The sequence below is a fragment of the Sinohyriopsis cumingii genome, chromosome 11, assembly GCF_028554795.1.
Source record: "Sinohyriopsis cumingii isolate HCF-2022 chromosome 11, ASM2855479v2, whole genome shotgun sequence".
Lineage (NCBI taxonomy): Eukaryota > Metazoa > Mollusca > Bivalvia > Unionida > Unionidae > Sinohyriopsis > Sinohyriopsis cumingii.
In genome coordinates, this window is record NC_142971.1 from 29506009 (window position 1) to 29532103 (window position 26095).

The 26095-nt window shown below is 34.3% G+C and overlaps 1 protein-coding gene across 1 annotated transcript in view; it reads right to left on the minus strand.

Annotated features, from left to right (window-relative positions):
• Positions 1-26095, minus strand: part of LOC149787837 (protein mono-ADP-ribosyltransferase PARP14-like) — a 178281-nt gene that overhangs the window by 31772 nt on the left and 120414 nt on the right. Inside the window, exons 18-20 of the mRNA XM_089974056.1 lie at positions 24563-24819; positions 15415-15619; positions 5046-5243 (exon numbers count right to left, since the gene is read on the minus strand). Coding sequence (XP_089830182.1) covers positions 5046-5243; positions 15415-15619; positions 24563-24819 — 660 coding nt within the window. The remainder of the gene's footprint in view (positions 1-5045; positions 5244-15414; positions 15620-24562; positions 24820-26095) is intronic.

Genomic DNA, 26095 nt, shown 5'->3' on the forward strand with positions numbered 1-26095 from the left:
TCTCTGAGTTGTGGACATATTTCATGTATTATTATACTCTATTTATTTATAATCTCTGAGTTGTGGACATATTTCATGTATAATTATACTCTATTTATTTATAATCTCTGAGTTGTGGACATATTTCCTGTATAATTATACTCTATTTATTTATAATCTCTGAGTTGTGGACATATTTCATGTATTATTATACTCTATTTATTTATAATCTCTGAGTTGTGGACATATTTCCTGTATTATTATACTCTATTTATTTATAATCTCTGAGTTGTGGACATATTTCCTGTATTATTATACTCAATTCATTTTAATCTCTGAGTTATGGACATATTTCCTGTATTATTATACTCTATTTATTTTAATCTCTGAGTTATGGACATATTTCATGTATTATTATACTCAATTCATTTTTAATCTCTGAGTTGTGGAAATATTTCCTGTATTATTATACTCAATTCATTTTAATCTCTGAGTTGTGGACATATTTCTTGTATTATTATACTCAATTCATTTTAATCTCTGAGTTATGGACATATTTCCTGTATTATTATACTCAATTCATTTTTAATCTCTGAGTTGTGGACATATTTCCTGTATTATTATACTCTATTTATTTATAATCTCTGAGTTGTGGAAATATTTCCTGTATTATTATACTCAACTCATTTTAATCTCTGAGTTGTGGAAATATTTCCTGTATTATTATACTCAATTCATTTTTAATCTCTGAGTTGTGGACATATTTCCTGTATTATTATACTCTATTTATTTATAATCTCTGAGTTGTGGACATATTTCCTGTATTATTATACTCAATTCATTTTTAATCTCTGAGTTGTGGACATATTTCCTGTATTATTATACTCTATTTATTTATAATCTCTGAGTTGTGGACATATTTCCTGTATTATTATACTCTATTTATTTATAATCTCTGAGTTGTGGACATATTTCCTGTATTATTATACTCAATTCATTTTTAATCTCTGAGTTGCGGACATATTTCCTGTATTATTATACTCAATTCATTTTTAATCTCTGAGTTGTGGACATATTTCCTGTATTATTATACTCAATTCATTTTTAATCTCTGAGTTGTGGACATATTTCCTGTATTATTATACTCTATTTATTTATAATCTCTGAGTTGTGGAAATATTTCCTGTATTATTATACTCAACTCATTTTAATCTCTGAGTTGTGGAAATATTTCCTGTATTATTATACTCAATTCATTTTAATCTCTGAGTTGTGGACATATTTCTTGTATTATTATACTCAATTCATTTTAATCTCTGAGTTATGGACATATTTCCTGTATTATTATACTCAATTCATTTTTAATCTCTGAGTTGTGGACATATTTCCTGTATTATTATACTCTATTTATTTATAATCTCTGAGTTGTGGAAATATTTCCTGTATTATTATACTCAACTCATTTTAATCTCTGAGTTGTGGAAATATTTCCTGTATTATTATACTCAATTCATTTTTAATCTCTGAGTTGTGGACATATTTCCTGTATTATTATACTCTATTTATTTATAATCTCTGAGTTGTGGACATATTTCCTGTATTATTATACTCAATTCATTTTTAATCTCTGAGTTGTGGACATATTTCCTGTATTATTATACTCTATTTATTTATAATCTCTGAGTTGTGGACATATTTCCTGTATTATTATACTCTATTTATTTATAATCTCTGAGTTGTGGACATATTTCCTGTATTATTGTACTCAATTCATTTTTAATCTCTGAGTTGTGGACATATTTCCTGTATTATTATACTCAATTCATTTTTAATCTCTGAGTTGTAGAAATATTTCCTGTATTATTATACTCAATTCATTTATAATCTCTGAGTTGTGGACATATTTCCTGTATTATTATACTCTATTTATTTATAATCTCTGAGTTGTGGACATATTTCCTGTATTATTATACTCAATTCATTTTTAATCTCTGAGTTGTGGACATATTTCCTGTATTATTATACTCTATTGATTTATAATCTCTGAGTTGTGGACATATTTCCTGTATTATTATACTCTATTTATTTATAATCTCTGAGTTGTGGACATATTTCCTGTATTATTATACTCTATTTATTTATAATCTCTGAGTTGTGGACATATTTCCTGTATTATTGTACTCAATTCATTTTTAATCTCTGAGTTGTGGACATATTTCCTGTATTATTATACTCAATTCATTTTTAATCTCTGAGTTGTAGAAATATTTCCTGTATTATTATACTCAATTCATTTATAATCTCTGAGTTGTGGACATATTTCCTGTATTATTATACTCTATTTATTTATAATCTCTGAGTTGTGGACATATTTCCTGTATTATTATACTCAATTCATTTTTAATCTCTGAGTTGTGGACATATTTCCTGTATTATTGTACTCTATTTATTTATAATCTCTGAGTTGTGGACATATTTCCTGTATTATTATACTCAATTCATTTTTAATCTCTGAGTTGTGGACATATTTCCTGTATTATTATACTCAATTCATTTATAATCTCTGAGTTGTGGATATATTTTCTGCATTATTATACTCAATTCATTTTTAATCTCTGAGTTATGGATATATTTCCTGTATTATTATACTCAATTCAACGCAGAATTGGTTTGTATTATCATGTTAGTATCTTTTTAATCAATCAAATAAAAAGTGGTGTGAAACAGAAAAAAAGTTCAATGGCATTCAACTGACCACTTGAACACTGTTTAGCTGTATAAATAACAGAATCAAACTACCTTAAATTATCCTAGTCATTCACAAATGTAATCAAAGAGAGCAAGGCAACCAAATGAAATGAAAACTCACTGAATGGAAAGCTTTGTTTGAAAGATTATGTTCATTATGGAAAAAGCAATTTTCGCTGCTTAACTTAAAGTTTTTGAATTGGCACTCAGAGATTTGCTCAAAGATGGGCAGAAGTTTCACTATTAATTTCAATGAAATCACATCATCAGTATTTTACTAATAAAACAATTTTTACAAATTTAGTTTCAATGCTGATGACTGTTTTATGAAATAAATGTCTTTAATTTGTTACCAAAAAAATCTTGCTTTGTTGTGCAAAAAGCAGTGACATAATGCATAATGTTTTGCAGGTACAAAACAAGGCACATATGTCCATGATGTGTGTTGAAACCTCTTGGAGTTGTATTTTTCCTGATCTTTCAAAGACTGATTATCTTGAAAATAAAGTTAATTCATTAGCCATTTATTGACAATTATTTCCTACACAATTATATAAAAGGAGTATTCTGCCATTAAACAGCACCACTACCACCTACCCAGTCTCCTAAAAGTCTAGCCAGGATGGCACCACAGTCTTCATTTTTTGAGATCCCTTGGCAACTGATACCCACACTTACAGTGCTATCAATGCTTTTAGACCCCATTTTGCCTGAGTAATCATGGGAGAATTGTAACAGGCAGTGAGATATTGCTAAATACTGAGATTTCAGCATTTTTGCATGAAATGTTGTTCACCTTGATTCCATGTGTTTTGATATAAAATTATAAAGATATTATTTGGTTCAGCTTTTATTAGATGTGAAAAAGTTATAAACTGTCTGCAAAGAAACCATGAAACAATCATTATTATGACTGCAACTTCTGGTAAAACATATGCAAGGCATAATAACTGAGTGCTAAGATAAATTTATTTTATCACATTGCTACGGCATTATTTAGAACAATATTCTATTATTATTTCAATGCATTATACTACACACAATTCACAGTAGCTCACAATCTCAAAAATGGCACATAACATGGTACATAAGTCAAATGTGAACTGTTCAAGCAATCAAAATATAATCCCAGGATGTCTGACTATATTACCTTTCTGGTTTCATTAAATAAAATCTTTTCGACTGTGATCAAAATAATCCTATATATGTGCTCATCTATCAATAAAGTAATGAAACATGTTGAATGATATATACATATTGTGGGAGCAAGGGCTTCTTTGCAGTGCATGGCATTTAATAATGATAACAAAATATATACATGTACATAAGAAAAAGGGATTATTTATGACAGAAATCACAACAAGGAGTATGACTTTGGGACAGCACAAAAGTCTGTAAGATTTTTCTTCAATCTGTTAGATATCACAAAATGTATTTCTTCATCTATCATTTTTTTCTCTAGGTGTTGCTTTTATATATGGACAAGCAAATGAATAGAAAATCTTCTACATATAAAATGCATTATAGATAGGCTTCTGGAAAGCATTTTCTTCTCAGCATCAGATCTGCAGGTATACACACCAAGATGGCCTATCATGAGACAGAGGGTACATTATATGTGCCCAATGTCTTACATAAAATATAACCATGTATTTAGTGTATAATGTGAATAAGAAATGTACCCATCAGACATGCATGCCTCAGCCAATCAAAATATATCTATGAGAATTGCATGCCTACATCAATCAAAATGTATCTATGAGACATACATGCCTCCATCAATCAAAATGTATCTATGAGACATGAATGCCTACATCAATCAAAATGTATCTATGAGACATGCATGCCTACATCAATCAAAATGTATCTATGAGACATACATGCCTCCATCAATCAAAATGTATCTATGAGACATGAATGCCTACATCAATCAAAATGTATCTATGAGACATGCACGCCTCCATCAATCAAAACGTATCTATGAGACATGCATTCCTCCACCAATCAAAATGTATCTATATCTATGAGACATGCATGCCTCCACCAATCAAATTATATCCATTAGATACGCATGCCTCAACCAGTCATAGTTTCTTACAAAAATGAGACATAACTCTTACAAAACTCATTAAAGCAGAATGATTGGATAATATTTATCATCATTAGCTATCCACATTCCATAAAATATGTCAGAAAGTTATAAGTTGCACACAGAATGATGTAATGGATACAAATGAACACAAAAAGAAAGACAAGCATCTAAACCATCCATAATTGACAATGTTCTTCACTGAGGCATAAAAATTACATATGTTTACCTTGAGTCTTGTCATTTCTGTGGATGTTAGTTTTAAGTCTCGTCTTCTGGTTGAATTTAGTTTTGTTTGCAAGGTTGTAGGAAAATTTGACTTGATTTTCTTGATGATCAAATTGTCCATTTGGATTTTTCTTAAAGTTTTCTTCCAGGATGAAGTTTACTTCAGAAGACAAAGGATTCCACTTGTCTGTTGCTGTTTCTGGAACAGAAAACAGAGAGTATATGAATGAACCAATTCAATGTAGTTAAAGCTGTCTATGAATGGCAATAAATGGACATAAGATTGTTTAAAAATAATTTCCCTGCAAGGTTGTCTGAAATGACAGCCTCCAATAAGTTATTTCAATTTAACAATTGTAAATTGATTCATACAGTACTATTGCACAACAATAACTCAGCAACTACTTTACAAGTAAAATGAAATCATTTCAACATTTGTCTTGATTCATTTCAGATTGCAGGTGCACACTACAAATTTATGAGAAGAATCTTGCAGCTATTCTTAATTTCTGATATTTCTGTATTAGAGAGTGTTAATGGGATTTTTGGTGGTGATTAATAGTATTTTAACTTATCATTTGATTTACAACTGTTTATATCTGGCATTAAATTGAGCAACGAAATTTAAAATTTAATATGTATGTGTAACAAACATTATTTTGTCTTTGCAAAACTATAATACAAGTCACATGGGTCATGTTTGCACATTTACTCATTTTAAATTACACATAAATTGTTCTTTTAAAATTTAACACTAATTTTCTTTAACCAAAGTCTATTTAATCCTAAATATTGAATGCTCTTCACCTCAACTGTCACCAAGAAACTTCCAGATGAAAATTCTCTATCGCTATGGACTTTTACACTGGTGGCCATGTACTATACTTGGGTCAATATAAGAACGCATTGAGTGGAATTGACACAATTGAGTGTAGAATGAATTTGTTTATCAATATGCATAGCTTTCATTGTGAATTCACAGCATGTGACATTCAATCTGGATTGTAATGGATTGCATCTTTAGATTCATTTCATCCAATAATGTCTACGTACTTCAACATTAATTTTGCCCAATGCACCTCTTGGGGCATCTAAATAATGACCTTTGAAAGGAATATTGATGTATATGAATCCAAATGCAGTGAATAATTGCCACTTAAAGGTATGTAGAATCAAATTATAAAAAATGACACCCATTACTGAAATAGTGTTGAACGCCTACATGGCCTGTGTGACTTGTACTATAGTCTATTTCATGACTCACAACCCCCATACTATTTAAGTCCACCCCACCCAACACCACCCTGCCAGGAGTTAGAGATTCAGTGGTAAGTGTGCTGGACTTGTAGCTGAAAAAGTGCAGGTTTAACTCCTATAATCAGATTAGTTCAGGTGCATTACTGTCGTGTGTCCTTGGGCAAGGCACTTTACTCCAATTGCCTCAGCACTAAAATACTCTGTGTTGATGTGCCATAAAACTCCAAACCAATTCATCCCCTGCCTCTTACTGTACTGCAGGACTCAAAACACCAAACCAATTCATCCCCTGCCTCTTACTGCACTGCAGGACTCAAAACCCCAAACCAATTCGTCCCCTGCCTCTTACTGTACTGCAGGACTCAAAACCCCAAACCAATTTATCCCCTGCCTCTTACTGTACTGCAGGACTCAAAACACCAAACCAATTCATCCTCTGCCTCTTACTGTACTGCAGGACTCAAAACCCCAAACCAGTTCATCCCCTGCCTCTTACTGTACTGCAGGACTCAAAACCCCAAACCAATTTATCGCCTGCCTCTTACTGTACTGCAGGACTCAAAACCCCAAACCAATTCATCCCCTGCCTCTTACTGTACTGCAGGACTCAAAACCCCAAACCAATTCATCCCCTGCCTCTTACTGTACTGCAAGACTCAAAACTCCAAACCAATTCATCCCCTGCCTCTTACTGTACTGCAGGACTCAAAACAACAAACCAATTCATCCCCTGCCTCTTACTGTACTGCAGGACTCAAAACCCCAAACCAGTTTATCCCCTGCCTCTTTTTGTACTGCAGGACTCAAAACACCAAACCAGTTCATCCCCTGCCTCTTACTGTACTGCAGGACTCAAAACACCAAAAAAATTTATCCCCTGCCTCTCACTGTACTGCAGGACTCAAAACCCCAAACCAATTTATCCCCTGCCTCTTACTCTACTGCAGGACTCAAAACTCCAAACCAATTTATCCCCTGCCTCTCACTGTACTGCAGGACTCAAAACACCAAACCAATTCATCCCCTGCCTCTTACTGTACTGCAGGACTCAAAACCCCAAACCAATTTATCCCCTGCCTCTCACTGTACTGCAGGACTCAAAACCCCAAACCAATTTATCCCCTGCATCTTACTCTACTGCAGGACTCAAAACCCCAAACCAATTTATCCCCTGCCTCTCACTGTACTGCAGGACTCAAAACCCCAAACCAATTTATCCCCTGCCTCTTACTCTACTGCAGGACTCAAAACCCCAAACCAATTTATCCCCTGCCTCTCACTGTACTGCAGGACTCAAAACCCCAAACCAATTTATCCCCTGCATCTTACTCTACTGCAGGACTCAAAACCCCAAACCAATTTATCCCCTGCCTCTCACTGTACTGCAGGACTCAAAACCCCAAACCAATTTATCCCCTGCCTCTTACTCTACTGCAGGACTCAAAACCCCAAACCAATTTATCCCCTGCCTCTTACTCTACTGCAGGACTCAAAACACCAAACCAATTCATCCCCTGCCTCTTACTGTACTGCAGGACTCAAAACACCAAACATATTACAGATATTCAATGTCCTCCTGGATGACTGCATGCACATATTTTGGTCAAACATTAAAAAATCTAATTTAATTGAAATATTTTAAAATCTGACTACTGGTGCCATTAAATGGGAAGAAAACTGTACCCCTTTTCTAGATTCATGGTTATCAAAGGAGCAACTTATCTACCAAGTTTGTGAATTTCCTCCCAGTAGTGTAGGAGATGATGACAGACAGACAGACAGACAGACAGATGGATACATATCATCAAAATGTGTGAAGAGTATTTTCCTTGTTGCAGTCAGAGATATATGTAAACATTTAAACATTGCTGTCCCTGCTGAAGATGACTGTATTGTTGATACTGACGGTAATGAAAATCCTGACTGTGGTTGTAGTCATAGCAGTGCTAGAAAATAAATTTGTAGCAAATTATCGTACTTAGAGAAAATTTTCCCAATCATGTCAAACTTAGAAAATAAACTCCACAACTTCCCAAATCCAGGAATCCTGCTAAGATGACATTTTGATCTTTATCATCTATACAACAAATAGTCAGAACAAGAAAGAATATGCTCATTACATCACCTCACCAATGGAAGTTGGCTACCGTGTGTAGAGCTCCTGGAGATTTTATACATATCAGGTTGTTTCAACTTTTTGGCTGAGCTTGGTAACAAACAAATCTGATACTGTCACCCCTTCATTACGCAAATACTAGAGGCCAGTGGTGGAAATGACATTGTGCTTGATATGACCATGATTCCAGATAGGTATTATACATAGGCTCAACAAAGTATTGCAAGCAAACACTCCTGAAATGACAGCAGGCTATAAGTAGTAACTTGGCAGGTGAGCATCATGATGCCAAAATTCTTTATATCAAACTCCCCTTGCTGTTTGCCTGCATCTTTGGGTTTGATAATGATCAGCCAAGGTGTGGGGGTGGGGCACCATTTTCATGTACATGAAACACAAATAACACCCAATCCACCTGCATTCATCAACATCATGCATCTCTATGTATGTCACGGAATTGTGTGTACTTAATGTCAATGCATTATATATGTACTTGGGTTTCATTGCCATGTACAGCATTATTCAAGAGTGGTTTATTTTCATCTTTTCAAAATACTGAGTTCAGTTAACCCAAAGCTGCACAAGCAAAATGCTTTCAGTGAAAAACCAATTACCTCAAATTCTCTATCCATAGATTTCACCATAACCAGGGTACTTATCAAGAAAAGTTTGTATTATCACAATATGATGAATTCAGTAATAAAGCTGTCCACTTTATGGGAGCAATATTTATCTATAGAGGTATGTGAAATGCAAAATAAATTTCTTTCTCGCTATTCATTTTATGAGACAGAATTGTGTTATAAATTGCATCTTTCAGAATTTAATCTAAATTTTACAAGAAGTCAGACCTATTTCACATAATGCCATGCTATCATAAAGAGAATAGTCTGTTTCAAGTTAGCTATTTTTATAACTGGACAGACAAGTTGAGTTCATTTATATACTGCATGCATTATGGGATGAGTAATGTTTGAATTCTTATAATTCAATGAGATTATTCCTGTCAAAGACTGATTCATGTACGAAGATGGCTACTATAGTAAAATCTTTATACAGTAGTTGTTATCAAAAAATGTAATGTCTAATGAAGCCAATTTATGTATGTGCATGCATAGCGTATAGATCATTCAATTGGTACTTAACCATGTCTCATGTACTACACTGCTAAGTCTTTATATTTGTAGCTGTTTTGGGATGGATAGTCATATAACTATGTGGGGTTTCATGTAACACATATGCTGCTGTCAATGGTTATGATGGCTCAGAGCTTGGTATTGACTTGCTTGCAGTAAGAGACCAAAACTTCAGGACCAGTGGAGGCTCTCAAGGGAACAGTTACCACACGGCTCTCAAGGCAACAGTTACCACATGGCTCTCAAAGGAACAGTTACCACATGACTCTCAAGGGAACAGTTACCACATGACTCTCAAGGGAACAGTTATCACACGGCTTTCAAGGGAACAGTTACCACACTCTCAAAAGCCAGAGTGCAACCAAATAAAATCATGCAGATCACAGGACACAAACATTTCATCAGTTGTTTCTCACATCAATATTTCATTGTTTTCTTTGGCTACATAACATTCCATTCTCTTTAGCAAGCTAAGTTTTGTTCCCAGCTGACATGCTTCATTGTAGTAAAATAGTGTATAAGCAGTGCTCAGGTTTCATTCAGAAATTGAAAAGTATGTAAAATATGAAATAAAACAAAATAATTGTATTGTTTCAATTATACTATTTCTTTCTTAAAAACAGAAGGTGTAACATGAATGTTTTCAAGTATATAATAAAAAAGTTATTGACTAATAAAAAGGTTTGGAAATGGCATGATACAATGTTGATGGGAACATAATTGGTCACTTTGTAAGAAAAGTGAAGGCCAGGACTAGCATTCTGTGATTTTTGCCATGAAGATTTGAACTACTTTTCTTACCATTTTGTCAGTAGCACCTGAATGTTAAATGTCTGGAACAGGTCACAAGGATAACTTGGAAGTTATATAATTCCAAATTGATTCACTTCCAGAATTTAAGAAGGGACAATGTATTGATCACTGGTGTGGAAGTGATGATATTGTTGACAGATACCCATGTCTATCAGAGATGGTTATATCTTGGCAAAGTTGTTTTTATGGCCCGTAATGGCATAAATAGAATCATCCTTCAATGTTGTGAGTGATATTATTGTTTAAAATATTCTAGTTGTGTTATATTTCTGAATAAAAACCAGTGCAATTATATCATGATAAATGTTTGTCACAGCTGCTTATGGATCAAGGGCTGATTCAAGCAACAGAAACACAGTTTGTACATTCCAAAGTGAAGCCTACAGTAAACAAATTACTCCCATATCTCATAAATGTCATATAATAGTTGTATAATTTTGTTTCATTGATATTGAAATATCAAAGTGGTTAAGAAAGTGCTGTATAATTTGTATCCATTATTTTATCTGAAACTTTTTGAAATGTCAGTGAAAAGTTATTGAGATTGCAGTACATTAGTCTGTAGTAACTCTGAGATTTCACTATATAAGTGAAATTTCACTGGTAAAGTCAGTGAAATTTCAATGAAAAAAATTTGGTCCAAAATTTTAGTGAAATTTTAGTGAAATCTTGCCAAATTTTCAGTGATAGTTTTGTGAGAGCTTGCCAAAAATTTCAGTGAATTCTCACTTATATTTTGACCAAAATTGAAAACTTTCAGTGAAAAAGTGCAATTTCAGTCACATTTTCACTAAGAATCATTTTTACTACAGGTTGGTAACTCAGACTTTCACAGCGCTTCATATTTTCAAATTAATATATTCTTGTCTTCATGTCTTGAAACTTATTTTAAATCTTTTGCAAGATAGAGCAGTGTATATTTCTAAATTCATCTGAGCTAGGATGTACACATGTAGAATTCACACTAATTTCTAAAAGATCATACTGAAAAATCAACTGAAAGCATATAAATTGTATCATATTAAAAAAATACCCCCACACACTCATTTCAAATTAGGGTGTCCACCAATTTTAAGTTGTAGACTCAGTAAAAACAGTTTCATTTTTTAAAATGTGTTATGCTGCCTAGAGTTATATGATGGCAGTAAATACTACATTTTGCAGGAGCCGACTAAAAAGAATATGAAAAACTTAAAATGAATACAAGCAATATGATTTTCTTTTGTTATTATATCATGTGAAAATTAAATTTGCTTATAAAAGCTAATATCCAATGATAAGTCCACACCAAGACAACCCAGAACTGTTCTGAAAAATGAACAAGTTGGCTTTTCTGGACTTAAAATACCAAAAGTAATATGTGAAAATCAGCAGCTATTATTCAGCATGCTGAAGTTATCTACTATTTTCACTTGTATGTATCATGCAGTGCAGATTATTCAGTAATGCACCAACACTCAATAAACATATAATAATCAACCTCATGGTTAGGAAAGAATCCTGGTCTTCCCTGTGTGGTTCATGTACATAGACATATTCAGTTTTTATTGCTGTCTAAGAAAATACTCTAAATAAAGTTTTCACTTTGTACTTGCAGTCATTTCTCCTTATTAGGATGAATATAACTCAACAGATCCACATTTTAAAAAATTATACTGTTTTCTTCTTTGGGAATAATAAACAAATATTTTTTTCAAGTGATACACTTTTTATTATTTTCAGCATGTGCTGGAGCTGTCCTAGTACACCTGTGATAGAGTGCATGTCAAGCAAAGGCTCAAAAGCTATAAACTTCAAAGATTTTCATGTTTCTGAGTTTCTTGCACTTCATGAAATGAGATAATTTAATGCAGATAGTAAGTTTCAGAATTGTACATCTCGATCATTTCTTATATAAGGTGGAATTTCTGCAAGGTGGATCAACATTTTCAGGTTTTCATTATTACTGGTATTATTGGAGGATTTCTGCTGGTATGTCCACCAAATTAGGCAGAATAAACACAATCTGCCAGATAACAGATGGATTAATTGCATATTTTGTGCTCTGTTCCACCCTGAATCCACCTAAAAATGATGATATGTGGAATCTAGGATAATTAGGGTAATAAACAAATTCTGCCTAATAAGGACAATAAACAGAATTCCACCTAGTAGGCAAAATAAACATATTCTGGCGAGAAATAGGTTGATTAATTTGCATATTTCAGGCCAAATTCAACCCTGAATCTGCCAAGTGATAATAAGTAGAATCTAATATAATTAGGGTAATAAACTAATTCTGCCTAATAATAGGTGGGTTAATTTGCATATTTCAGGCCAAATTCAACCCTGAATCTACCTAAAGTGATAGTAAGTGGAATTTAGGTTTTAGGCAAAATCTGCTTTAAAATTCCACCTGGTTATTTGATTCTGAATCAGGACAGAAGTTTTCATACAGGAAGGAACTCATTAAGATGTCTGCCAGGGCTGTGGATTCCGCTAATCTCCATGGCATCAGTCAGAATGACCAAAACAAGAGAACCTTAGAACATCAGCTCTCTGTCATGCCTGGCATGCCACCAACACACTATGATATGGTGTAGATAGACAAGAGGAATGCCTCTGACGTGCATCTTTACAAAATCATAAAGTGCAAAAGCATTTCTTTTATTCCCTTTCACATATGGCTTTGTTCACTAAGCTACAAAATGCTGTTGTTTTTCCTTACTTTCAAGCATTTTTTTCAGCACACTCTGCTGGGGCAAGCATTTTCTCAATTGCTTCTACTATTTCTTTTTAAAGTTCAAGCAGTGCTGCACAAATACCATCACAAATGTTTCTATGACAACAGTTTCCATAAACACAAATGGAACTGGTCCAGACATCCTGCATTACTGTATACATATTATGCAAATTCTCCAATTTGATTTTTGTCTTGCCTGAAGCTCACAAATAACTTTATTAAAATATCTTCTTGCTCTTTTTTCTTCTCTCTTCTCATGCTGCCCTAAACTTGGTCAATGTTCCAACTCTGCACCTGCAGTATGGATTGTTGTTGTTGTTGTTTAAGCTTAACAACATTTTTCAGCACATGATAGGCTATACATGGCAGCCAATATAACTACTGGTAGTCAAAGATGAATCCAGGAAAATCCCAGAAAGAACCACTGACCCATGGAAAGCTACTGGCAGGCTTTCTTACATACCAATATTGGCCATGCTTGAGACTCAAACCTACATGAATAGAGGTGAGATGGCATTGATTTGGTAAAGAGGAGCACTTTAGACCACTTGGCTACCCAGGGCCCACGTTATGGTTGAATGTACACTTTTGTCTGGCCCAGCCATATACATGCTACATTCAACAGGCATGGGAGTTTACTGGTATGCCTCTTTACTCCCTAACTTCAACAAAGCAAACTTGATTTCACAATGAAACACCATATCTACTCAAAGTATTATACACCTCTGCCCACATTTCTTTAAATAAGAAAGCCCTCCAAGGACTGACTGGCACAGAACAACACTAAAAAAACTGAGAAAGCCCTCCAAGGACAGACTGGCACAGAACAACACTAAAAAAACCGAGATTTTGGGTGAACTTCCTATAAGTGGTGTCTTGGTGTTGGGAATTGGTCCTAAAACTCTATTTTATATCTACTGTCAGATTCTTATTATGCCAAATATTCTATTTATCATGATGTTTCAATATGTTGGAAAACGTTGAGTGGTAGCCTTTCATCATAATCAGAGCTAATTGTTTCTCTTCAAAAGGTCAGAGAAAAATGTCAGTCAGTTGTGGCACTGAGACACTCAGTCCAGGGACAATGCAGTTGATGTTGCACCTGAAAACCCATTGCTAAGGTGAAAAAACACTCAGACATTTGAGGCAGTGAGCGTGATGAGAAAGACAATGGTAGCTGGCTGTCAGACAAACAAGCTTTGGATTTGCCTAAATCCAGTGCATGCATACCAGAGAGATATCATGCATGTCTTCACCATTCTTAATCCTCTTGCACTTTGTACACTTTGTTGCCATTCTCTGAAAGTCAAGAACAATTGAAAATTTTGGAACAACCAGAAAGTATTGAGCTGTATAAATATTGAAGATTTGTTACTCAACTCAGCACATAATATGAGAAGTGTGTGCAAATAACAACCAACAAATAATAACCGGTGACACTGTGTTGGAACAAAAGTTCAGAATATGGAAGCCCAACATTTAGAAAAAATTCACAATGTCATTGTCCAAATTCACAAAATAATTATTGCAACAGGTAACAAATACATTCTTACACAGTACTATACTGACTTGTTCAATGGATGTTGAAAATCACAAAGGTAATCCAGGTGGATTACAGAAGGCCAAAAGGTATGAGGTGGATCATACAGAGGAAAAACTTAAATTGGTAATTTATGATCCAGCCATTGGGTAGTCACCTAGTAATTAGTAATTTATGATCTAGCCAATGGGTAGACACCTAGTAATTGGTAATTTATGATCTAGCCAATGGGTAGACACCTAGTAATTGGTAATTTATGATCTAGCCAATGGGTAGACACCTAGTAATTGCATGGTGTGGTAATAAGTAAGATTCCCTTCACCTACATGTTATATAAATGGGAAAGACTGAATTTTCATTTTCCAAAATTTCTGGATTTGGGAGGAAACAGTTTATTTCTCAGTGTTAATGTGATTAGAAATGTAGTTGACAGAGAAGTGAAGCACTGTTGAGTAAATTATTATCACAGAAGAAGCTTAACTGTTTTTGTTCTTCTTTCTTTATCATGGCAAAGAGGTATAACTGAATTTTTATATTTTCATCAATAATATTATCTTTTGTTTGTTCTGAAACTAAAATCAACATTATGATCACCACCATATTATCTTCCCTACAACCACCGGAAACACTACAATCATCAGAAGAAAGTCAACTACTACTACTGTCACCACAAATCCCACAATTTTCATCTCCACCCACCATTATCATTATCACTACTACCATCACTACCACATATCTCAATATCACTGGCAATAAAATTATAATATATATGCATTATCTTGTCACCTTCCTCCCAATTAATAATGTTGGCCAACATGGAATGAGCTTTAGCAGTCTGTTCCTTCATCTCCTGCTCAGCAGCCAGTCGATCTATCTTTATTTTAGTTTTATCAATGTAATCACGAAACCCATGAATCTCCACCTCATTTTTAACAGAGTCTGTGATTACTGCAACACATTCTTCTTCTCCAAACTCTTTGATCTTCTTTTCCTAAAAGAAAGTTAAATATGGGTGTCGGGAACTTACATGTAAATGACTGTGAGCCTCAACAAAGTGCAAGAAACTGCAAAGGACTGTGACTCTCAATAAAGTGCAAGAAACAGTGCAACTAGGATATTTCTATTCTGACTGTGCTACATATTTATCATTGTATGAATATTGGACTGACTGAGAATAGATTAGATTAGATAGATAGACAGCTAGATAGATCATAGATAGGTAAGTAGACAGATAGGTAGATACTGTTTTCAACCATTATCAGCTAAATGTGGACTTAAATGGTAAATATAGAAGTCAGTGCCCATAATGGAACAGTAGAGCATGTGACAAAGAGTAAATGAGAAATAAAAAGATACCATGTCAAACTAAACCCTAACCACACGAACATATAAGAAGTTCATGTGGTTTGGATTAACTTCTTTTCTGTTCTGCAGATAACTGAACTGATCCAGGACAAAAAAGCCTGAGGATGGTTTCAAGTAAACAGCTTCAAAATTTAAGACTGATTCACCATGAAGGGAGTCTATTCTTAGCTTAGAAGACAAACCAAACCATCAGCCAGAAAGTAGGTCCTAATCAATCATAAAAAAGCAAACCTTTTGACTTGTTTGAAGGGTGTTTTGATCTAAAATCTCTATAAAAAAAACACCAAAGGAGGAAATTAGACCACTGAGAGAGAAAAGGCTCCAAATCTCCCTTCTTACCTATGCAGTTCTGTCCACCACTTATTCTAAGAAGTGTTTCTTTCTGATGGCTTGTTTGATATGAGCCAGGAATGCAGGTTCAGTATTTCTGAGTTTGATAGAAAACCTGCATGCACAGTTGTTTCAGCAGGCATGAATATGGCATGGATATGGCAGGGCTTTCTTGGGAATCTCCAATGCTAGGTTCAGAGGAAGGGCATACACAACAAGACTATTCCATTCAGTGCAATATCATTGTGTAACCAGGTTCTGGTGTTCCACTTTGCCAGAAAGATGTCTACTATAGGATATCCCTAACAGATGAAGATTCATCTGAAAACTTGATATATGAATGGACCACCTGTGTGAATCACTCTGAATCTGTCAGAACAGCAAGTCTGCTTTGATCTTCAGCCTGTATGGCATATAGAGGACCTGAAATTGGATTCATTTGTAGACAACAACACTAATTGGGAAAATCTCATAATTAATCTGAAGACAAAGTTCTCCCTTACCTTGGAGGTAACTGATGACAGAAGATATGGCCTGTAGACCTCATCCAGATTAAGTATTCTATCGAAAAAGTACTCACTGTGGCACATTTTCTAATTAGGATGTTGTGCATGGACAACTTCAAAAGGGCTCAAACTTTACTGACTTTGAAGACAGGCATAAAATGGGCATCCTAGCCAGTTGTGCTGGTATCTCTTGAAACAAGATTTCCAGTGACTGATGCTGGAACAGAATTTCTGTTATAAGCTTTGTGATGTCATCCATGTTCCTGAAGGAAGCTTCATGTAATCCAAAGCTTTCATTGGTCTAGCTCAAAAAACTTTGGCCACCATTAAGATAGAAGAATTATCAACAGGGGTTTCATTATGATGCAAGTGACCCAAGGAGAGAAGCTCTGTGTCTGCAATGAGTGGTTACCAGGCCAATATTTGACTCTCCAAGATCAAAGGTACCATAAGGGTAATAGTTGATGCACAATGAGGTGAACTGTACAAATAAAGCTTGTGAACTAGTTATCTGGATAAATGAAAACCTGGGATATGATAGAACTGGATCAATCCATTTCAAAAAGGTATCCAAAACAAAACAAGAAAGGATTAATAAAGTATTTGTCTTCATATAAAAGTTGCTCAATTTCAGCTTTCTGAGGATGTTGTCAAGGCAGTTTGATGTCAAGGATGTGGACATAATCCTGATAGCAGTACCTGGGAGCAATCCGTGGGAATTTCCAGGAAGCCATGTGAGTAGAAAAAGAAGGCACATATTTTGAAGGTCTAATCTGACCATACAGTCCTCTCAGATGGTGTTAAGGCATGATCTTGGTGTCTCTTAGCTTTGGGTGTTGCCATGAGAATGTCAGTGCATTGTGTCTCTTAGCTTTGGGTGTTGCCATGAGAATGTCAGTGCATGGTGTCTCTTAGCTTTGGGTGTTGCCATTAGAATGTCAGTGCATCTATTTTGATAATAGTTTCTTCTGCCTTCCCACTGACATTCATATCTTTTTCAGTTAGTTACTGAATATTTTCAAAAAAATCACACTCTGCATTGAATTTGTACATATTTTGCACCTGGTGCAGACAGATTGAAAACACTGATGTTGATTAGCCATGGTATTACAAATAGTTACTTAGCAGTCGACCAAGAAACCTGGGTCTGAGGATACTTTAGGTTAAAATTTATCCAATGTAGTTGACTGAATATGTTATAAAAACAATAATTTCAACATTTATCTGACTTTTCTATCATCATCCATATTTGATGACAAATTCACATTATTTATCCAAGACTGAAAGGTCCCTAAAATAGAACACTTTGTGTAAAATTTAATAAAGTTTTCTTAATCAGTATGTTTTCTGATAGAGCTGTGTTATTTTTTTTCCACTTATAGTCATAGATTGTTGTCATTTGCATAAATTTGAAAGCCCTTTTTGCTTGGATGCTTTCAGTAAAGTTTCATCTAGTTTAGTCAAGATGTTTTTCAGAAGTCATTGAAATGCATCTTTGTTTTAGCAACAGTTGCCATATTTATGGGCAGATGGCATTGTTTGTAGAAAACTGAAAAACCTCTATGCATTCTTTAAAATTTGGTCATATTCTATTGGTATTTTTTATATAGCCATTTATTGGTTTGCCTATTTTTGTAATAGTGGCAGTATTTCATTGTAGATCAGCATCAATTTTGTAAAATTTGGTCAGGTTCAGTTGAGTGATTTTTGAAGAGTCCTCTAAATGTTTGCTATTTTTATCAACACCGGATATATTTGATATCATCTGTACCAGTCTGAAAGTTCTTCATGCTAGCAAGATATTTCCAACTGTATTCAGCAGTTATGGAGAAACAGTTGTTTCTATATTTAGAAATGGCAGCACTATTTGAAAGCATTATCAGTACAGTACACTGAAGGGTCTTTGTATCTGAATGCATTTGTTACACATGTTCAAATTCTGTTCAGTAGCTTTCAAGAAGAAATCGTTTCAATTTTTCAAACTTTTTAGTAACAGTGGCCATATTTGACCAGAAATCAGAGTCAGTAGCACACAACTGAAGGAAGTCTATGCCAGTAAGCCTTCTGTCAAATTTGGCAAAAATGTATATTGATGTTTTATGAATAAACAATTGTGTAAACACATTTCTAATTTTAGTAATGAAAGATATATTTGATGGCAGATTTACAGATTTGCATCTTTTGTACAAAACTGAAAGGTCTTTGAGGCAGGATATTTGTATAGTTTGGTCAAATTCTATTTGTCAGTTTTGAAGAAGAAGTCTTTAAAAGGCTTTTATAATTGTATTAACAGCAAACCTATCTGAAAGTAGATTTGTACTGTACTTCAATATTATTGGCACACAATTATTGTTCTCCCATTTAGTCATTTGTAACCTCCATTTAATGATTGCATATTTTCTATGAATGTAAGCAATTAACAGAAAAAGTGAACTCAATGATTAACATGACTGACATAAGAGAAAAATAATTTCAACTATCTGATTTTCACAACAGAAAAACAATTTTACTAACATATGAATATCTCTAGTTTCAAATATAAAATAAAAAAATGAAATACTATAGTCATATGTTCGATACATTTCATGTGAAGATTTCAGCAGTCATATTAAACTTATGCTGCACTACAGGGTTATTATTTATGCCTCAGGACATTTACTTTGAAAGTAGTTGACAGTAAAACTCCACACAAACTTAAAGTTTAGTGATGAATAAATTTTTGTTAATGAAAGATGGGGTTGTCTCCTTGTCAGTCTGTTTCCTGTAATTCTTGGTCTTGTCATGGAATATTAGATTGGGGTTCAAATGATGAGATCTATGTGTTGCCTAGTGGTCATCTTGGAAATGCAGAAGTTGGGCCTTCCCTGGACACAATTTGAGTGGAAAAGGAATTTGTGAATGTGCATATTCAAAGTCTAAGTTCTGGGTGAGAAAGCGTATTCTCAGATAATTGAGACTGGTCAGTTAAAGCAGGTAGTTTGGGCAGGTAAAAGGGGTTTTGGAGTCCATACATGTTGGGAAATTGTAATCTCCAGTTTTTAAACTAATATCACCACAAGTCTGAGATGGTTACCAAAAGAAGAAAAATAGCCATAAACAATATAGGGTTACAATGTATCTAGGACTGGTGATGGAATGGTCCAGTACCAGTTCACACTATCATCATTGATATGGTACAGGATATTGTTTGAGACTTGGTCAACAAATCAGGTGCCAGTTGTGCTGAATGAATATTCTATGGCAGACTGAGAGGGCAGATCACTATACCCAGAACCAGTAACTTTGGACATACCTCAAGAAGGTGTATGAGTGACAGGTTGGAAAAGATACAAGGCCATCTGATGTCTGGTGCTGAGGTATGGAACTGATGGATCTATCACTATAACAGACTGCAAATGTCTGCTTAATGAAGGCATGATGGGATGAGAGGGGTAAAAAACTGGGCAATGATGTTGCTGCAGTCGTGTGGGGAGATTGTGATGCCAAATAAATGACAGGCTCCAAGTAACTGTGATGTTAAGAAGTTCACAATTCAAGTGGCACCTGCAGAAAGGATAAAACTTCCACATATTGTGAAGACTGCTTTCTGTCTCTCTTGCATGTCAAGCATGCTGTTCATTGTCTGTCATCCACTGAACCCAGATTTCACAGTATAGTCTGAACATCACCCCACATGAGTTAAGCAGGTGGGGTGATTATCTTCTGCCTTCTTTAAATTTTTACAATTCACATTTAATCTTGCCTATTGTTTCTGTAATTAAAAACAAATCAATGGCATACACACCAGACAAAATATGTCAACATCACATCAGGCTTACAGTTAAGCAGATGCAAGGAGATGGAATAATGAAGGAGAAAATTAAATAATTATCTAATTACAAAAAATAAAAAACTAACCAATTCATTTGAATAGAATATCATAAGATGGAGTACTGGGATGTACTGTAAGTGCTGCTGACCAGTGAAGTGCTGAATTAAAATAGCACTGGTTAGTTTATCATGTCATAAAACAGACAACTGAGATGTCATATATTAATCTACAGTGAGAACAGTGTGAAATTTAACAAGAAAATAGATGGAATATACATTGTGACCCCGCTATAGCATGCTCCGTTATAAGACAAATTCGGATATAATGCGGTTGTGGCGTGGCTCCCAAATTTTCATATACATGTATTTTTCTTGTGCACAAAAAAATTCTTAAAAGTACGAAAAAAACGTAAAAAGTTGCTTATCATTTTGGGGAAGAGATCGCAAATGAATAATACAAGACGATCGTGGCTTGGCTCCTAAAATTTAATATGTATTTTTCTCGTACACGAAAAAGTATTTTTCTTGTACACGAAAAAGTTTTTTTTTTCTTCTTAAAAGTAAGAAGAAAAAACGCATAAAAAGTTTATTCTGGGATAGCGTAGGTCTTCACCAATGTCACAAACTTGGATTGTTTTTCCTTATTGGCTGCAAAACATACCATGTGACTTTTTTTATTTGTTGGCGACATTGTTGGCTGTTTAAACTTTTATATACAACCATTTGTTTTTGAGCGCAGAAATTCAGAGGCCCCATGAAAGGAAGCCACAAACTGGATATAAAATGCACTGAAATTTATCTATTGTTACATAAACAAATTCTTTGTCCATATTGACAAACCATCTAAACAGTGCATTATTATATCAAAATCCGCTTATCCTGACATCTACAATGAGTTCTGTATGTTGTGAAATATCCGCTTTTTTGTTGTTGACATTTCTGGTAATGGAGATCAACTGGACGAGGCATTGTCTCGTAATCTATCTTTCATCGGATTTTATGCCACTCGCTAATAATTAATATATTTACAAAGACTGACATTTGTATGTGGATGGTAAGTAAAATCCTCTTCGTTTCACTCAGAATTAAATCCTTCAGAACGCTCACGTTTTCTGCAATAATCCCTGTCATCAGAACACCTGCGTCTCTATCGTCCGTTGACCCTTTGTTAATTTTCAGACACATGCATGGAAGGCAGCATCATACTGCTCCACAAATGTAAAAAAATCGTACTTATTAGTTTATTCAGGACGCATGGAGGGACAGTAACTAGAATAGTTGAAATGACAGCCAATTCCTTTTTAAAAATGTACCCAGATAAAATAGTTTGCTGAAATTTCTAAGGAAACAGATTACCTATGAAGCACCAACTGTTATGAAAACATACTCAGCAAATGGAAAAAATACCAGTCTCAATCATGCAATACAATTATTTGATGTTGCCGCCACAATAAGAAATGGGCATTCGTTTGGTTCTCCAAAGCTGTCCTCTAGCGGTGACTTCAATAGCGCATGCACCCTTCATCAAAGAAAGCCAACTACAATCTTTCAATAACAGCACAGAACTTTTCTTGAAAGGAAGTCAGTACCAAACTTAAATAAAAGTGATGGAATCTGATGGCTTTTTGCATTTTCCAATGTGACTGGAACACGTTAACTGTGCTGTAAAAGTTTCCTTTTTGTAAAGAAAAAGTTTATGCCAACGGTGGCTCAAAACGCAAACTAACTTTTACCGACTTGGAACGTACTTTAAAGTAAATGTGCTTCATCATATATATATATATTATGATAGAGAGGGTCCTATGTCAGAATGGGTCATGGGGGTAATCTAAGGTATTTTTGTCACTCTGTATGATTTTTTCCTGTAGATTTTTTTTTTCTCAACATCTCGCTCGCGTCAAGCACCTGTGCTATACATTAAACATTTATATATAAACAGGATTCACGTATATGTACCAATTCATGGTTCTCTAAATAAAATAAACTATTATGTCTTCTCTGTTTTCACTACAGGTGTACTTCTCATTTAATATGCATCAATTCAAGATGGTAACTGTGCCAACGAAGCATGTATTTTACCACCCGCATTTATTACCCACATTCCCCCCCCCCAATTTTTTTTTGGGGGGGTACATTTTCTTCAGCTAACTGACTTGGTTGCATATAACACATTTCGGTATATAACGTGGTCAGGTTTTATGGCTCCCAACTACCGTGTTATAGCGGGGTCACACTGTACTTCCATCTGAAGAGAAAACTGCTAAGGATTGTTCAAACTCATGAAAAGGTAAAACATGATAGGAACTTTTGAGATTCCTAAATCATGCTGTACATGTACAAGCAAAAGTATTAACTGGTGAACCAGTGAATTTGGTAAGAAGCCAATGAAAGAAAATGCAAGTTTTGGTAAATATAAAATGTTTCAGTACTTTATTTGCTAAAACAAACAAAATATGTAATTTAATATTTTATTGCCTGCCTTGTTTTCTTTGATCACAGTTATGAAAGAGTTGGTTAATTTAAGGTAGTTTGTGTTACATACACAATAACATTTATAAGTGTTCGATTGATCAAATGAAGTGAGTTCACCCAACATACGACCGGGGCTACTACTGATTTTAAGTTTGTAGGATTTTCGTGCCTTTTTACTTTTCTTTTATCCCACCTCCTTTTTTGATTCAAAGACATAATTAACGTGATAATACAAAGGAAGCCAGCTTTTGATTCAGTGCAGCAATGCAACAAATACTTTTGGAAGTCAGTTATCAAAACATGGCTGGCACTTAATTAGGTTCGCAGAGAAACACTCGCAGACATAGCTGTTACGGTTGATTGCCAAAATTTTATGTTTAATTACAGGAGAACACATTGCATTTATGATGATTACACTTAAAAGGAACTAAAAGATAGAACTAGAACACAAATTTCAATTGATAGATAAAAAAATTATCTAATTTGTATTTATTTATTAAAGTACTGCCTCCACTCGACGTGAGTGACATTTTCATTGATCAAAATTTCGTAACATATCGTTAATTGCAGTGTACCAGAAATGTCGCTTGGAAAGAAAATGTAAAAAATTGTATGACCTATTTTTAAATTTGATGTTTCATAGTGTTGATTAAAATTTCCAGGTCTTATCTACTGTTTTCGACAATAAAACAAGCGATACATCAAAGTTTCCATTACCAATTTTGATTGCAAATTTCTTCAAGTTCAACAAATATGGATCAATTTTCAGGGTATTTTCTGGTTTTAAAAATGGGATCAATGCCTGACATTACATTATAAGCAGGTTCACAAGTTATCAGGGCACAAGTTATCAAGAGAGTGGTGTGTGTGTGTGAGTGTGTGTGTGTGTGTGCTGTCCTGCAAGATTTATCCATCAAAGATCATTAGTTATAAACAAGTTATCCAGTCTACGATATCACAAAGACCAAATAGTGGATAACAATGGAGCTGTTGACATTAAAGTATAGCGCTTGCTAAAGCAACTCAAAAATACAGTTGCTACCAAAAATAATGCCTGTATAATTACTGATATCTTTAAACTGGGTAAATTCTGTTTCATTAAACAATGTATAAGACAGATATCTCTAAATTAGATATATTCTGCTTTATTATTTCACCTTTACATTTTACACTTTATTTCAGGTCTTCTAGAATAAGAACTGATTATATCACATCATCACATACTCTATTTCTGTGCTTTAATTTGCTATTAAAATATGGCACAGCCTTATTAGAACATATCACAGTATAAGGTAGCCTTACAATATAGATCACCTTTCAGGTCTCAAATAACAGAGTTCTAACAATGGGTCACTATAAAAGTTGTAATAGTCGTTCAATCACTAAACCAATAGTATATTTCAAGATAATTCATACACAGAAGACAGGCTGTAAATCAAGATTTGCATTACCAATTCAGTCGTCAGGTTGATTTTGAGTGCAAATTTTTCTTTTTTGTACTCTTCATCTATACTTTTTATCATCTTGGCTTTGACCTTTGATATGTTTTCTTTGTCATCTGATGTTATTCCAACCACAAGAACATCATCAACTAAAGGTGATGGTTTCGTATATTTGACAGGTGGTGCTGCAGACTTTCCTCCTTTAGATGTCCCTGGCTCATGTGCTACTGCTTCTTTTTCATACACAGTTTCCTCTTTTCTTTTATCTAAAGTAACAATAACATAATGATTATATACAGTCAACTCTTATAATGAAGATGTTTGTTTCCAGCCATTTTGGCATTGTAATGAATTTGTCACTACAAAAGTCCTCCTTTAATTTAGACAATTCACTTTTTTTGTCTTATCACTGTAAAATCAGCAAAGATAAAGTATGTATGTGTGCTTGTGATTTGGATTTTTAATGTAGCTTTAACAATTTTTCAGTCATATCGCTACGATGTCTACGGTGTGACATTTTATAGTAATGTCTAGCACTGGGACATCATGCTGCAGACACATAGCATGATGTCCCATCCAGTCACATTATCCTGACACCAGGCCGACCAGTCCTAACACTAACCTCTTAATTCTGAGCGCCAAGCGAGGCAGCTGTCAGTACCATTTTTGTAAGTCTTTGGTATGACTTGACCGGGGATCGAAACCACAAACTACCACATCCGAGGCGGATGCTCTAACCACTAGGCCACCGGAGCGGTCACAGATATAGTAGAATAATGAGCTAGTAATATAAATATATATTTATATCTAATAAATTTTATCATAAATATGTTTTCCAACGTTTAAAAAAAATCAATTTTCGAAGAAAAACTTTTTAATACTATCTTCTGATATATTTCTTGTCCAAGTACAATCGTAAGGAATGGAAATGCAGTTGTAGAGAGCTTTATATATAAAAAAAATATGCAAATTTTTTATAAGAATACTGCTGTTCAACTTAAGCTACATATTGTATTATAAAACTGATAATTTGCCAAGGAACATGTATGTTCTCATAAAGCTTATGCCAAACTTTTAATATTCCATTATAATGAATGTTGTAATGAGAGTTGACTATGCTAAGTTACCATTGCATTCTGATATATATAAACATTTACTTTGACCTCCCACATCATTAATCCTGCAGACAGGACGGCAAAATGTGTACAATAGCTGGACTAATGGTTTCCTATTTCAGAAGATCTGCTGAGAGACAGAGTCTTCTAAAATAGAGAACTAGTCTAGAAATCCCACAGTACACTCCCAGTATTTAAAGACAGGCAAGTTCCATTTCAGTTCAATGACTGGGTTAATGAGGAACCCAATGTCTTCTTTACTTCTGTCTATAGCTGAAGTAACTGATTGTACTTGAAGTCAGTTTTACATCAAGATATATGTACGTATTTCAACTAAATTCTATAGATCTGGAAACATGCAGACACAAAACAATCTGAACTGAAGCTCAAAATTAAACATTTCCAAAATCCAATTACAGTAGCCCCC